The sequence below is a fragment of the Lissotriton helveticus genome, chromosome 2_1, assembly GCF_964261635.1.
Source record: "Lissotriton helveticus chromosome 2_1, aLisHel1.1, whole genome shotgun sequence".
Classification (NCBI taxonomy): domain Eukaryota; kingdom Metazoa; phylum Chordata; class Amphibia; order Caudata; family Salamandridae; genus Lissotriton; species Lissotriton helveticus.
The window spans coordinates 1,108,794,127-1,108,810,447 of NC_136059.1; the positions used below are offsets into that span (position 1 = coordinate 1,108,794,127).

A 16,321-nucleotide genomic window follows, 5' to 3' on the forward strand; every position below is an offset into this window, starting at 1 on the left:
GTCAAGCCTATCAAGGACATCGTGCAACCGAGCTCGAGCTGCCTGCTCCTCCTGCCTCTGGCGACCGCTAGGGTCCACCACCAGTTGGACCCGCAGTAGAGTGTCCTCCTCTCTCTGGAGATCTAGGAGGAGCTGCTTCCGGACGCCATACATAAGCCCCATACAGGCGCCGCGTACTACAGCCTTAAGGGCCTCCCACTTGGTGGCCAAGGACACAGTTCTCTCCCCCAATTGATGTCCGTATAATCCCCAATCGCTTTTTCCACGTGTGCCCGTCCTACCTGATCGCGAAGGATATCAACCGGGAGCCTCCAGGTACGAGGCCGGACAGCCGGGGGCCCCCACTGAACCACACAAGCCACTGGTGAGTGGTCGGACAAGAAACTGGCCTGGTGCGTTACGTCTACTGACAGACCAGACCCAGCATTCGCCACTAAGATCCTATCCAGGCGACTATACGTGTTGTGTGTGGGTGCAAAACAGGTGTACAACTTTTGAGTCGGGTTCCCGAGGCGCCAAACGTCCACCGCCCCTACGTTGTCCATGACCTCCCTAAGCTGAGCAGTCATACGGGGTTTTGGACCCTCCCGGGGTGGAGATCTATCCAGCACTGGGTCAAGGATGCAATTAAAGTCCCCAAACCAAAGGATCGGGGTCCCCAGGTCGTGTATCAAGGTGTCCTGCAAAGCCCCGAAGAATGTCGGGTCGTCAGTGTTGGGTGTGTAAGAATTTAAGACGACCATCTCTCTGCCATCGAGTTTGGCCCTAAGAAGCAGGTACCGACCCTAAATGTCCGCTTCCATATAGTGCATAGCGAACGGTACCCCTGGTGCCACCCAGATCAGAACCCCCGTGGCGTAGGTAGAAAAGGACGCATGAAACAACTGTCCTCGCCACTTTTTCCCCAGCTTTTGTGCCCCTTCATCTACCAAGTGGGTCTCTTGTAGACGAGCAATGGATATTTTATGTCTTCGAAGGAAGGAGAGGACTCTATATCGTTTAGTGCATGTACCCAGCCCCCGCACGTTGCAGCTCAAAAATGTATAGCCCATGATTTCCAATAAAGCCTACCCTGCCATGCTCAGAGTAAGTCCCCTCCAGTGCCCGACCTGTAATACAAATGATGCCTAAAACATTATCCCTCAACTTCCCTTTCAAACAGTCCCCCCGCCCCCCTCCCACGAGCAAGATATCAGCAACAACCACACACGCCAATCTGCCCTTACCCTGCTGGTGCCAGGACGTGTACAGCCACCCCATTCGCCCAAAGGGGACAAAGTCACTCAAGAAACAATAAAAAACTACTATCCCCCTCCTCCCCACCCCGACTCCCCACCAGACCCATTGTCAGCGCCATAAGTTCAGGCTCAACTAACCGGCTCAGGACCATACACACTCATTCTCCCTCCCGCTCTCACCCCCCTACATGCATACCTTCCTTAAAGAATACCAGCCCCCCATCCATTTACGGTCCACTACACGGCACCCACACTCTGGGGGCGACCCACACAATTCAAACAGACCCCATCACGCGGCAACCATGCAGCTCATTCAAGTTACCGGTCCGCTCAGGAAGGACCCCCCACCTCTGGAGTCCCGATCCCTGCAGTCTCTGGGATCACTGGAGCAGTTAGTGGCGCGCCCTCCGCCGTGTCCTGAAGTGTATCCGGGACCAGGATGTCCGCAGGGTCATGGGGCTGTAAGACCCCCGCCTCATCACCTGCGTCAGTCGGTTCCAGAAGCAGGGCCCCATCGTCTCCGACCAGAACCCTGCGTCATTCCCGACTGTCCGCTGCCTCGGAGCGGCGGCGGCGCCTACTGTTGCGCCTCCTCGGCTGTCGGGTTCCCCACTTCCCTCGGGGTACGCCACGTTCACCCGGCGGGAGATCGTCTCCCCTTCTCTCCAACCATACCCAGACCTCCGCCGGGGACTCGAAGAAGTGCGCCCTGCCCTGGGACAGGACCTTGAGCTTGGCTGGGTATAGGAGGATGTATTGCAAGTGCATATCCCGAAGTTTCTGCTTAACTCCCAGAAAGACTTCTGCCGCTACTGGACTTGCGCCGCTACTGGACTTGCTGGGTGTAATCTAGATAGATGGAAATCCTGCTGTTCTCAAAGGTGAGGTTTGCAGACTCCCGTGCTGCCCGCAGAATACAGTCTGTCGCGATAATTCAAAATCTTTGCAATGAGAGCCCTCGGCGGGACTAGCGCCCGGTGGGCCCTTTCGATAACAAATACCTCCGATAGACCCCTCGGGCACAATCCTGTACGGATCCAGTCCTCAAGGAAGCGCACTGCGTTACCCGCCTCCGCCCGCTCTGGCACGCCAAGGACTCGAATGTTGCTTCGGCGCTCCCGTCCTTCCGCGTCTTCCGCCCTCCGCTCCAGGGCTCCCGTCGTAGCTGTAAGTTGTGAGACCGTCTTAAGGGAGGCCCCCTCGCCTTGCAACTGTTCTATGTTGCCCTCGTCTCGGACACTTTGTCTACCACTTTCCGCAGGTCAGTCCGCAACAGATTGACATCGATGGACACCGTCTCTATTTGGCGCTCCAGCACAGAGTGGGAGCCCTGGATCGCCTTTAGCAGTTCCGCCCGGGAAGGCTCTCCTGTGGCCTCCGCCCCCTCATCCTGACCCGACTGTCTAGTGAGCCGCTGAGACGGCAGTCGCTGGGTGGTGTATTGCGTATTGTGTTGGGCTGCGTGGAGCGAGACATCTTGTCCTTACAGTAGGCACCGAAGGGGGCAACAGGGACTGAACTTCAGGATTATCCGAGCACGGGAGGCCCATCCGTGGCCGCAAGCCCCGAATACACTTCTCCAGCTCCACTTATTCAACAACCCCAACACCTCCGCCAGGGACCCCCCGCCGGCCAGGAACGTCAAGTATCGTAGGGTCCGCTGCCCACCGCTACGTCAGGCTCCAAAGCCCCTTAAATCCACAGTGAGGGCCACAAAATGTCCGGTTCATACAATGTGTCGCAGCGGGGCTACCCTCTCAGCTCAGGCTCGCCAAAGGGGCCTCCTGCGCAATACCACTGCCCCCAGTATCCCCGTCAGCTCTCCGAAGGGGTAGTAGGGACAGCAAGCTGTGCTGTCTGCTCTCCTGTAATGCGGTTCGCACCCACAGTCCTTGGGAGCACCCCTCAGCTCTGCTTCACACCTGTTCCTCCCTTTCCCGCCAGGTATCTGCAGCCGGTAGGGACGGTCAGTGATTCATGAATGTTCCCTCCAGTTCGCAACAGCCGGCCACAGGGTGACCAAGTCTCTCCCGTACCTCCAGGCCACCTCCAGAGCGGCCCGACTCCCGCGGATGCGTCCAGCCCACTCCTAGGGCCACAGGCGTACCCGGCAGACGAGGCACCCCAGGTCTCCGCTCCGCAATACTCAATATGTGGGGCACGTGCTGCAGGGAGGACTGCCGAAGGGTGGACCGGCTCTTCAGCGCCGCCGAGGCCCGATGGTTACCGTGCCAGGACCCCCTCATTGATTTCACCCACAAGGAAGCACTGATGCGGCCCAGCACCCCCGAAGGCACCACAAGGGGCCAGGGCCTCCCAGTCGATGCGACCAGGCAGGGCGCCAATCACTGCAGAGTCCCGGGTCACCTCGGGCTCACTACCGACCAGGCAGCGCAGGTCTCCCTCCTCCTCCAGCGCCGGCTGGCGCGCGCAATCCCCCGATCACCTCCCCGGCCGGGGGGCGTATAGGCAGCAGGATAGGGGCTAAATCAGGGTGCCTGAAGACAGCGGGACCCGCGCCGGGCCCCCCGACACTCTCCGCTGGCCGCAAGGGCTGCTCCCACCCGGGTCCAGGGCGCCGCCTCCACAATTGCGCAGGCCGGGGCCTCACTCAGCAGCAGCCCACCACTGGACGACCTTCCAAGGGAACCCCCAGGCCCCGCCGGCTCTCCCAGGCGTCGGGCGCCCCACCAATTGGGCAGCGTCTCCCTCGATGACGAACTCCCCACAAGGGAAAAGCTCCAGGAGGATGGGCCGGGCCATGCGCCGCGTCCGCGACCCCAGCCACAGGGGCGGCCTAAGCCTCCGCCGATCCCAGCAGACACTCCCGGAACCCTCTTAAGTCGGAGCCCCAGCCGGCAGCGGGCTCCGTCCTCTGAACAGCTCCACCGCAGTCTCCGTGTCCGCGGGCAGCCGCCGGCACTTGATCGCGCTTCTCTGCCTTCCTCCGACAACAGGCCGCAAGCCCCCGCCTCGCGTGGTCAGAGGCCCGGGGCGCCGCAGCTCCGGCAGTTCACTCGGTCACACCCGCGGGGTCCAGCCTTATTACGTCACCGAAGGTAGCCCAGGCAGCAAGGGGGTCTCGCAACTCACGATTTCGCCCCGTAGGAGCTCGGGCAGGATAAATCAACAGGATTTTGGGATCCGGTGGAGCTCACGTCCTGTCGGCCATGCTGCTTGGCCACGCCCCCCTCAATAGTAGCTTATCCCGTTATTTGGAAGACAACCATTTTATGGACAACGCACATTATGGCTTTAGATCAGGCTATAGTACTGAGACAGCTTTAATAGCCGTTTCTGAAGAGATCAAATCCATTAAAGATAATGGAGGGAAAGCTGTGGTGGTCCTTTTGGATCTTTCCTCCACTTTTGATACGGTCAGTCATATTGTTCCGTTAGGGCGCCTGTTGGAAATTTAAATTTCTGATTCACAGCATGATGTCCTCATAATTTTTGAAGGATAGGGAGCAGTCTGTAGCATTTGGAGAGCTTAACTCGAAATCTTTCTCCTTTCCCTGTGGGGTCCTCGCTGAGCACCAAGCTTTTTAACATCTATGTGGTGCCCTTGGCTAGGCTGATCCACACTTATGGGTTCGCCAAAGTAGCTTATGCAGATTGTATCGTATTGTAATTGCATTTATATAGTGCTTACTACCCCTGACGAGGCGTCAAATACTTTTTCGGCGAGTAGCACGATACTCCTGGACCCATAGAGGATTAGTATTGAATTAGTAGTGAAACATGCAAGTACATTTTAAGTGGTGGATAGGTTAGTCACTTATTTGGATTTGGAATGATAGCAGAAGGATAGAGGATGACAAAGGTTTGTATTTATATAGCGCTTGTTGACGCCCGCTATTCAGGAAGCCTACAAAGGATTAATGGGGAATTAATATTGTGAAATATGAAGTAATTTCAGTGGTGAATATTAGTAGGTTACTTGGAGTGAGAAGGAGCGGAGGGATAAAAGGGGAAGAAAGATTCTATTCATATAGCACTTGTTACCCCTGATGGGTGTTGAATTGCTTTTCTGGCGAGTAGCACGCCACCGGAACCCATAAAGGATTACTGTTGAAAATCAGTATAGCAAAAAAATATGAAGTAATGGGATCTGTATAGTAAAAGTCTAAAGCAGTTCCCTCTATGCCGGCTTCATAGAGTCTTTGTTTCAGAGTGTCATGGTCAACCGTGTCAAAGGCAGCTGAGACGTCCAAGAGGAGTAGCGCAGCATCCCCGTTGCGGTGAACTGTATTCTTCAGGTCATCCCAGATGGCAAGGAGGGCAGATTCAGTGCCTCTTCCCGGATGGAATCCTGTTTGGAAATCTGAAAGTATGTCATTCTCTTCAATGAATTGTGTCATCTGGGCGAACGCTGCTCTTTCTATCAGTTTGCCCAGGAACAGTCCATTTGTAATGGGTCTGTAGTTGTCAGGGTTCAGCGGGTCCAAGTTTGTTTTCTTCAGTTAAGGGGCATATGTATGACTTTTTTAGTTCTTCTTGAAATATTCCAGTAGTTAAGGAATCGTCGATGATTCTTCTTACTGGAGTGGCAGCAGAGGTTGTTAAAAGAATTGTCTTGAAAGTTTGTGGCGGACATGGTTCAGAAGGGCTGCCGGCAGGCCTGCTTGCTTTGATCAGGTCCATCACTTCATCGTGTGAGATGTGTTGGAAGGAAGGGAGAGGCTTGATTAGAGCATTCTTGGATTGTTGTTTTGTACAAGGGTTAGTGCTGGTGCTTTGTTTCTGTTTTAAGTACGATTCCAATGTGTCTGCTTTGTCCGTGTAATGATTTGCCAGTTTGTGTGTGAAATCTTGAGTAACAGGATGAGTTCCTTCTAGGCAATTTGGTTTGCGAAATTTATTGAGTATTTTATAGAATTCTTTATTTGCCCATTTAGCGTTTTGGATTCTGTCTGAATAGTACTTATTCTTAGCTTTGTTGCTAATCTGTTAATTTTCTGTAGGTGAAGTTTGTCTTGTTTGGCGTTTGTTTTTAGCAAGGTACGTTGCAGCTTTCTAATTTGTTGTTTTATGTATTTTATTTCTAGGTTTCTCCAAGGCACTTTTTTTTCTTTTGTTCTGTTGTGTGGTTTTGAGTGGTATCAGGATGTCCAAACCTTCCTGTAGCCACTCATATAGATTTTGAACAGAATTTATGCTTTCCAGATTTGTACTGGATATTAGTTATGTTTCCAAGTGTTCCAGATTGAGTTCGTTCCACGGCCGATAGGTGGATGGATGTAAGGTAGTTTTAGGTGAGTCGCTTAGTGTTGTTTTATGTTGGAAGGCAAGCAAGTGGTGGTCTGACCATGTGACTGGAGTTATAGTTTGAAAGGTAACTCGTTCAATATTAGCAAAAATGACATCTAAGATATGTCCAGTGGTGTGGGCCGGATTGTGGACAATCTGATGCAGGTTCAATGCGTCTAGGCCGGTGATTTTAGTTTTTGAATGTGTCATATTGGGTTTATCAAACCAAATGTTAAGGTCACCCAGAACGCATAGGTTGGAGTGTATTGTTATCAGGTTTGAAACTGTGTCTAGAAGTGCGTCTGGGAATGTTGCCTTGCTAGGTGGAGGTCTGTAAAGGATCAGGAAGTTACAGGAGTAAGACAGTGTAGGATTGCATCTTATTAGAAGAGCCTCACAGTTCTTTATGGAGATGTTGTCAATTTTAGTGATATGTATTGTTTGTCTGAATACAACAGCTAGACCATCTCCTTTTTTGGCTATACGATTTTGGGTGATTATTTGATAGCCTAGAGGAATGGCTTCATGCAGGACTGGAGCCATATCTTCTCCCAACCATGATTCAGTTATGAATAGTATGTCTGGTTTTGCATTGGTGAGTAGGTCGTAGATGTGATGCTTGTTTTTAGAGAGGGATCGAGCATTTATTAATAGACAGTTTAGTGAGTGGCCTTTGGTGATAGTGGGACCTTGTTAGGTAGAAGAGTGATCAGTATTGTGTGGGTTTGTAGCAGGTGTGTTTTTAGTGCTGGTGTTAGCTGTATTAGGGTAGCAATCGTGTAGCTGTTTTGTATCGTGTTCCTCATCCAGCATGCTAAGAAGGCATTTTGATGGGTCTGCATGTGTATGTGTTGGAGATGTTGTTTGAGAGTGAGTTGGAGTGCTGTGTTGCTTTTGTGGTGTAACATTATTGTGAAGTAGACCTGGGGAAGCAAAGTTGTGACATTTGGCATGTTCCTTATATTTTTGGTGTGTGTTTAAGGCGGAAGGTGTATGAGTCAGGGGAGGTGGTGCAGCATGTGGGTCATGTAGTAATCTTCTAAATTGTCCAATGGATGAGAGGCGGTTAGAAGAGAGGTGCTGTATTGCTGTATCTGTGTTGGGTGTGGTGGAAGAGTGAAAGCTTGGCATTGGATTTTGTTCCTTTGTGTGGTTTGAAAGGTGGGTATATGTTTGTATTTTGTGATGGTAAGTATTATGAGGTGTTGCGCTTTGAAGATCTTGTTGTGCTGGTGTGTGTGATATGTTTTGCTTTTGAGGAGTAGTGAAAAAGTGTGCTGATGTATATGTTTCATGCAATGGATTTGGTTGTGTAGTATTGTTTGTGAGAGGAGGATGTGACATAGAGGGGGTGGTGATGTGTTTGAGTAGAGTGTATGTTGTGTGTAGGAGGGAATGAAGTAGAGGTGAGAGTGTTTATCTTAGACTGGTGGTGGTGTGCATTGTGTGTGTTGTGCGTTAGTATTATTATGGTAGAAGGGAGAGGAGGGTGTTTGTTGGACAACTGATGGAAGGATGATTATACGTTAGTGATAAAAGGTGGTCTGTTAGGTGTAATTACAGCAGCGAGAGTGTCTGAATGGGATGTAGTTATGTATGGTGTTGATTGGCGTTGAGTTAGTGATGAGTGTATTGGTTTGTGGTATAGGATAGAGTTGTGTACTGTTTGTAGGTGATGGTGGATATGTGTGGTAGTTGGGATAGAAGGGTGTGTAGAAGTCGTTTGGTTGGGTTTGTAGTGCAGGCTGGTACATTATTCTGTGCATAGTGTTGTGCGTGGTGTACATTTGGTGTAAGTGTGTTGCTCTCTTTGTGAATGTGGATGTTGTGGGCTGGGTATTGCTAATTGAGAAAAAGGGCAGCATTTCTTGCCCTAGTCCCGACCAGTCTCGAACAGGCTCAAATAGGAAACTGCCCTTGTCCTCTCTGCCCTAAACAAGCTCAAACAGGCAACTGTTCTTGTCCTCTCTGCCCTTAGCCTCGACGCCCGGGCTGAGACACCCTAAGCCTGGCCTTTTTTATAGCCCTAGTAATCAGGTGACCCCTTCAGCCAATGGGAACCCTAGCCCTAACACTATCCAATCACAACACTAGCCCTAAAATCTACAACCAATAGGAGACCAGGACCTTTCAGCCAATCTTAGCCCTAGTTCAAGCACCCAATCAGTTCAAAAACCCTGATCTCTACGTCCAATAAAGGCCCTAGCCCTGCCAGTAGTTCCAAAACAAGTCCATGCATCCAATGGCACAGGTAGCCCTAGTCCCTACTTCCAATAGAAAGCCTAACCCTACTCTAACTCCCACACCTAGTCCAGCAACCAATCACACCAGAAGCCCTAATCGCTACTTCCAATTAAAGGTCTAACCCTAGCCCTAGTCCCACCCTACTCCCAACAACCAATAACATAGGAAGCTCTAGTCCCTACTTCCAATAGAAATCCATCCCTAGCCCTAGTCCCAACCCTACAATGATTGAATCACAGACCCAGAAACCAATCAGAACCCTCAAATACCCAACCAATGAGGACATTAACCCTAATCCAATAGAAACACCAGATACAACCCCCAATCAGTGTAGACATGTACCAACCACTACCAGACCATATAAGATCCCAGCGACCTCAGACAAGGTTTGCTGGCCAGGGAGTTGGAAGCTGCTTCTCCTGTTCAGAATCTCCTAGGAGACAGACAGGCTCAATCCACACTTTGGACTTCAGCATGTAAGGGCCTCACTAGCTTGAAATCTAACAATACTGTTTGAATAAAACTTTACTCCCCCTGCTGGCTAAAAAACGAAGTGCGCAGGCCCTAGTAAAACACAGTTTAAACAGCTCACAGTAGCACCCTCTGATGTAGAAAAATCCCTGTTGTTGGGGGGAGGCAGTGGGGCTGGTTTTACTGGCTTGTGAACACAAAATGGTGGCTGGGAGTTTGTAATCCAGTACTGGACTCCTAAGTTCAGCACTTGGACCGCTACCTAAGACAGGTAAGTAATTACGTTTTGGTAGTTGGTACGATTTTTAAAGAATATTTGCAGTTTGCAAAAATCGACACTTAGAAGAAATTTCACAGAAAAACAGCCAATGGCTTCCTATGGAAGAAAATTCAGGTTACTGGTAACAAGATGTGTTTTTTACAAGATGTAACAAATGTATGAATGCCATTGCCAGCTGGATGACGAGGAATTGCCTGAAGTTAAATTCAGACAAAACAGAGGTTCTCATTTTTGGGAAGGAGACCAGCTTTTAGAATCATTCATGGTGGCCTCAGGCCCTTGGCTGTCTCCCTGAGTCTGTCTCCAAGGTAAGTAATCTTGGAGTAGTATTTGGTGTGGAGCTGTTTTTTAGGAGACAAATTAATAAATGTACATCTTCTTGATGCTGATGTATCTGAAGAAGGTGGTGCCTTTCATTCCTTTCCAGCTCCAAAAGTCAGTGGTTATCGCTCTCGTCCGCTCCTGGATCGATTAATGTAATGCCCTCTAGATGGGCATTAAACGATTGGTACTCAAAGCTTCAGTTGCTGCATAATGCAGCTGCTGCCTTCTCAAAAATCTTCTTAAACACAAGTTGGTTTCTAATACCCTAGTGGAGCTTCATTGGCTTCCTGTAAAGAAAAGGGTTGTATTTAAGGCACTTTGCTTGGCACATTAGGCCTTGAACGGTGGCGGATCTGACTACCTTGCCAGCAAATTTAAATGGCATTAACTAAATAGAAGATTGAGATCTGCTGCCTTATATTTAGTCTCTGTCCCCAGGATAAAGAAAGTTTCTTGGAGGGAGGCGGGGGGGAGGCACAGCTTTGTTTATACCACCTGTCTGCTGTGGAATAAAATGCCACTGCATCTTAAAGGAAAGTTAATTCTTTCCAGTTAACGCATGAAATCCTGGCTGTTCTCCTCATAATTTTAACCTCATAAGTTCTTTAGTTAGTTGTGTCTGGTTTCTAGTGCCAAGACGTGCTTTATAAATTCAAATTCATTCAGTCATCACGGCAGAAACTGCCACCATTAATAGCGTTTTTCCTGGATATTTTTTTGCAAGGGGGTCTTGCCAGGTCGCCTTAGATAACCCTTATGGGGCATGGTATCCCTACCCTGTATGTATGTATGTATGATTTTTTTTTTACTATTCCAGGGCAGGGCACTAAGTCCCGGAGGGCTGTAATGGCTGCTAGCAACTTTGTTCTTTGCTGCTGGCAGCAAATCAGAGAGCTCGTTCCCACAGGATTCTGGCTATAGTGGGAGCGAATTGGCTGAAGGGCAAAAAGCTTCCAGGGCCAGCCGGAACGTTCCGTTTTTAATTTGGTGCTCCCGGAAGAGTATCTCAAGCCTCACACTGACCCAACCATCCAGATATACAAATACTCTAGACCCTTAATTTAAAAAAAAATAATAATAGACTGAACGGCTTTAAATCACAAAAAGCATACTCGACGTATAGAGATCTAGCTTCCTGCCAAACATGGTGTAATTCCCTTCAGCAGTATTGCTGTGACCTTCTCAGACAAAATGCATGGGTACTTTGTTTTGGGACCCTTCTTTTCTCTCAGCTCCCACTTGACGGATGACCCCGAAAATGTCCATGCACAAACTAGTAAATATGTAGTGCTTTTTTTGTGGAGATGTATTTGTATATGTATTTATATACTTATGTGTGTATATCTACATATCAGAGGGCACACCCCTTTTGTCTGAATATTGTCACCAAGCCCGCTGGCTTTCTCTCAGTAACTGGATTCTTAACAAGTTCCTGCCAACTTGCACATCCTAACTTTAACCAAGATTCCCTGTGCAAAATAAACCTTTCAGTCTTACCGCTTGCTAGGCTGTTATGTAGGAATTATTTGTTTATGACAATAGGACCAGCTCCTTCTAGAGGAATTCAGAGCTGCCCTGAAAACAATCTTCTGTTATCAGAAAGCAAAAAGGTTAATTGTTTCATATGGTACATTGAAAGTCTTTTATGTAGTTGTATATGTGTGTGTAGGTAGATGAAACTGGTACATGTGTATTTCCTTCTTCACCACTCCCAACAACGTTTGGCCTGTTCAAACTACCATGTCAGTCTAACGTCCTGTTTACTCTAAAACAAAAAAGTATCTTCTACAATATAGCCAAACTTAACCATTTAAATTAGGTAGTACACAAGTCTTAATCCAAGCTAGCTATGTTCTGTTTTGACAGCTTTTTTCTAACTTGCTGACTGAAAGTGTAATATTTTATTTTTACTTCTGTTTTCTGTATTTCAGGTGATTGTACACTTTTAGAAGTTGATTTGCTGGGGAACAGCAGGCTGCCCTGTAAAGAACTTCTTCCAAAAGAAGTGCCTACAACACTGCCTAAAACTTGTAAGCGCCAATGCAAGCAAAACTGTTGTCTCAGTGATGATTCAAAAGACATTTTGCGATGCAAGAAGATAAAGTTGAGTATATGTGAGGCCACAACGTGTTGCACAGAAGGTGATGCACTAAGTGATTGCTGTCACGATGAACTGAAACATAAAAAAGCTACACCTCAGGAGGCCCTTCCCATGACAGACTCTGCAACATCATGTTCTACTGATATAAAGGTGGCCACACCAATTCAGGCCTTAATGGCTAAGAATTCTGGGAACAAAGTGACATTAACAAATCAGCTGCTTCCCGAAGGAGTTGGAAGCAGCATAAATGTCTCTGAAATGTCAACAGTGTCGTCTGCTGAGGCAACCCCAACAAATTCCACGGGTTTGCACCAGAACAGTCCTACAAATCCACTGCAAGTGGTTTACAAAATGCCAGGAGGGCAGTGTGTCCCAGTTGCTTTGCAGAACAGCACAGTTAAGATTCAAGTACAATCTATGCTTGATTCTACAACAGGAGAAAAACTCATTCAGCAAGTTCTTATTTTGCCTAAAAACTTCTTTCTACAGCACAAGGAAGGTACAACCGCTGTAAAAGAAAGTCTGCCTTCGCAGTTAAAATCAACAGAGCAACCCCTTGCTCCTTTCACCAGAGCAACAAATATAAATCCTTCCTTTGCTGCTCCCCTTCGTGGAAATGCTCCTTCACCACTATCTACTGAGATAAGTAAAAGTGTAACAAAAGTGCTCCACTCTGTTCCATCACCTTCTTTGCAAACAGTTGCTTCTCTAGCAGACCATGGAAGCAAAAGTGAAACGCATAAAGTTGGAGCTCCTATTACAGCATTCTCCATGACATCAGGTTTATCCACCGTTTCCACTGTTAAGCCTTTGATGTCTGAAGCAAAACCGAATGACAATGCAAGTAATTTTATTGTATCGCATGAATCATTACAGCAGATGAAGGATTTACCAGAAATTAAACAAGAGCTTAAAACTGTTTGCATACGTGATTCACAGTCTATCCTTGTCCGCACAAGAGGTGGTAACACCGGGGTTGTTAAAGTACAGGCCAACCCAGAAAGCTTTTCAACTAACAGCCTTACTACAAATTCAGTTTTTACCTACACACCTCAGAGTCCAGCTTTTTTGGCACCCAGAGCTACAACCTTACCATCCCCAACTTTGTCAGCCATTAAAGCTGTAACAACTGTCTCTACTATTTCACCATTTGCTCAGTCTACCATGTCTCAGTTTTCCTCTGCTCCACCTGTTTCCATTTCCATTCCCCAACTGATGGGGAAACATATGAAGGTTACAGCAGGTCAGCCCAATGGTGGTAGGCCGGGTCACCTAATAGATAAGACAGTGCAATCATCTACTTTTATAACTACCAGGCCACTGTCCAGTTCTTGGCTACCACCTACTGCAAGCAGTTCTGTTGCTCCAGTAAGTGTTTCTGGAACTACTTTAAGCAGTGTGGGTTCAACCAGCGTGGGACAAAGTAGCAGTGCTTTGATTACTCAGGTGACACAGTTGCAGCCTGACATAAATCACAAGACTAACAAACTACCTACTATTCATGATGGTACAACATCCACAAATATAGATGTAGCAAATGGAGCTCCAGTTCAGAAACTTTTGTTTGTTGCTTCACCTGTTATTCCATCAGCTAATACTGCCACAGTTTCTACTGCTGCCATGCCAACATCTTCTGGTCCTGCGCCACAGAAATTCGTTTTCATTAATACTGGCATTTCCAGTGGTTCCTCCGTTAGCAGTGTTGCCACAGACTCAAACACACAAGTCCTCCCGCCTATTTTAGGGAACACCTTTCTTAAACCTGAACAACCTCATCTTGTACTAATACCATCCACTGTGGGAGCAACAGTTAAACTCAGTCCATCGCCCGCTGTTTCTCAAGTTAAAGAGGTTAAAATTGGATTGAACATTGGACAAACCATTATTAACAATAATGGAACTTCAAAGACTCTTCCAGCTGTTAATCTGATACAGAATGCATCTTATAGAAGTACAGATGACAAACACAGAAAAGGTTTTGTTTTGCCAATGACAACTAGTAATTTAGTTCCACTCTGCCCTATGAGCCAAAATATTGTGGTTGGTAATGAGCGAGTTGACATTGGATTAAGCAGAAAAAGTCGTATTACTGGAACTACAGTAAATGTGTGCCTTGGATCTATTTCCTCTACAAAGAGTAATACTTCAGTTGCCACACCATCTGCTGGCTTGGCTAAACAAGGACTCGAGACTGCTTCAAAAACGTCTCTTGCAGGTGCTTGTCTTGGCACATCTAATATTGGAAACACTGTAGCAATATCGACGGTAAAAACCAGCCACCTTGCATCATCTCTTATGATTTCCACGACACAATCTCCAATGGCTCATCAAAGCATCCCAACAACATTGTTCCCTGGTGTAGTTTCCTTACCTGCCTCAATGACTACCACACAAAAAGGGAATAATTTGGTCTCCTCATCTGTGCCATGCCTGCCTCTCACTAAAGGACAGCCAAAGACACTGCTACCTTTTCAGTCACCAGTAAATGCAGCACCTTTGATCACAAGTGCAAATATTCAAACAGTTTTCCCCCCTGCTTCAACTAATACAGGCAAAGTATTTAGCTTTGCGCCTCTGCCTCCTGTTTCAAGTAAAGCAGCACCTTCTTGCAGCTCTCTGCCAGGTGTGTCCACTGTCATGCAGACTGCCATAGCTTCGCCCTTAACCAGTCAGGCAGGTCAACTTGGAGAGACCTGCATTCAGCAGAAAATAGTCCTCAACACCAGCACACCTTTAGCACCTGGAACCCAAATTATGATTAATGGTATTCGGTTTATAGTTCCACCTCATGGCCTTGCTGCTGGCAGCCATGTTCTCCTTATATCCAGCAATGCAAAGCAAGCACCTCCTCTAGTTATCAGTAACGCCCAAGGAGTGCAAACGCATCTTAATAATTCAGTCATTCCCAAAAGCCTACAAAGCAGTTTTTTAACATGCCCCCCATCAAGTCAGCCACTGAAAAGCTCTGCAAACTTTTTGAACTCTCTTGGTAGAGAAATTTCTCCACCAACTGTGGATAGTGCACAGCACCTGAACACAATGACCAGAGATTCTGTTGTCCCTCATGCAGTAGCAACTACTGTGTCTTCGATACCAATAACTCAGTCCGTTTTTGTGGCTAAATCCTCTTTTGTTCCTCCCACACATGGCAGCAGCAGTGTATTTCCAAGTAGCACTTCAGCTTTGCATTTAAATAAATCAATCGGTAAGCTTTTGGTTAGCCCAGAAGGTGCAATACTAAATTCTTTAAGTACCTCGATTGCTAAATTAACTTCCCTTTCTCCAGCCAACTCTCATATTGCAGAGTGTCCTATCACAACTTCTCCTGCTATACATCCCTCCTCACAATCTTCTGGCTCAGATACTCTGAACATTGATGCCTCCTGAGTATATATTTGACTGACAAAACTTTATCCAGTATTTTAATCTTTCGATTTGGAAGGAATTATTGCTGTTCTGGATAAAGCCTGCGCTCTTCACACAGTATTTCATACAAAGCCTGTTTCCTTGTGTACCTTTATGTTCATTAGAATGGATTTTTCGTTTGGAGATGGGAGATGTTAAAAAGTGGTGAAACGGCAGTTCAAGTTGCATTCAGCCATTGTTTTGAAATGTGCGTTTTATACAAATATCAGCGTTGATCTACCTGTTGAAACACCAGTCAGACTGAGTTTATGGCATTGTAGTTTTTTGCACATTTGTCAACATGTTTCCTCTAACATTTGAACGTTGTAACATTATCTGGAATTTTATGCATCTTTCTACATTTGTAAAGTTGTTTCTTTGTAAAAAAAGAAAAAAAATCAAATCTATCTATATATTTATGCGTTAAAAGGCAACATGTTGTAAAATTGTAAATATTCTCAAAGACCCAACAATCTGTACAAAGGATACTGTCTTATTTAAGTTTTGTTTACATAATGTATAGTTTTTAAAGTATTTTAGTTATTTTGACCAGTGTACTGTTTAGTCACAATGCAGATAAATCTGCATGTAATAAACCAGATCACTGTACTGCTTTAAATTGTTCTTTATTCAAAGTACATAGATCTGTCAAAGTCTAGACAAAAATTAGCTATTGAATATAATTAGTAAGAGCTCAACTGAGCCTGTTTAAAATGTATAATCTTATTAACATTTAATACTGATACATCTTAGGTGTCTACTATTCCCAACCCGAGTGTCCTACTTGTGGTGCACTCAATGATAAACTGCTTCTAAAAGAAGTTAATGTACTGCTTTTCTCACCTTTCATGTGAAATCTTATGTTATTTCCTTTTTTTAATCTTCCCAGTGTTGCAGGGATTGTGCACAAATACAGACCTATGAGCAGGAGCATGGGACCTTAATGTATAGGGATTGAGTCTTCCCGCCACCTTAGTACCCACAAACCCAGGACCGACTAGCTATAGT

General features: G+C 46.8%; 1 protein-coding gene across 1 annotated transcript in view; it reads left to right on the plus strand.

Moving 5' to 3' along the window:
- The window catches only part of BRD10 (bromodomain containing 10), a 428,998-nt gene extending 413,076 nt beyond the window's left edge, over positions 1-15,922 (plus strand). The window contains exon 8 of the mRNA XM_078675919.1: positions 11,739-15,922. Within this exon, the coding sequence (XP_078532045.1) occupies positions 11,739-15,295 (3,557 nt within the window). The 3' untranslated portion in view covers positions 15,296-15,922. The remainder of the gene's footprint in view (positions 1-11,738) is intronic.
- Positions 15,923-16,321: the final 399 nt, after the last annotated feature.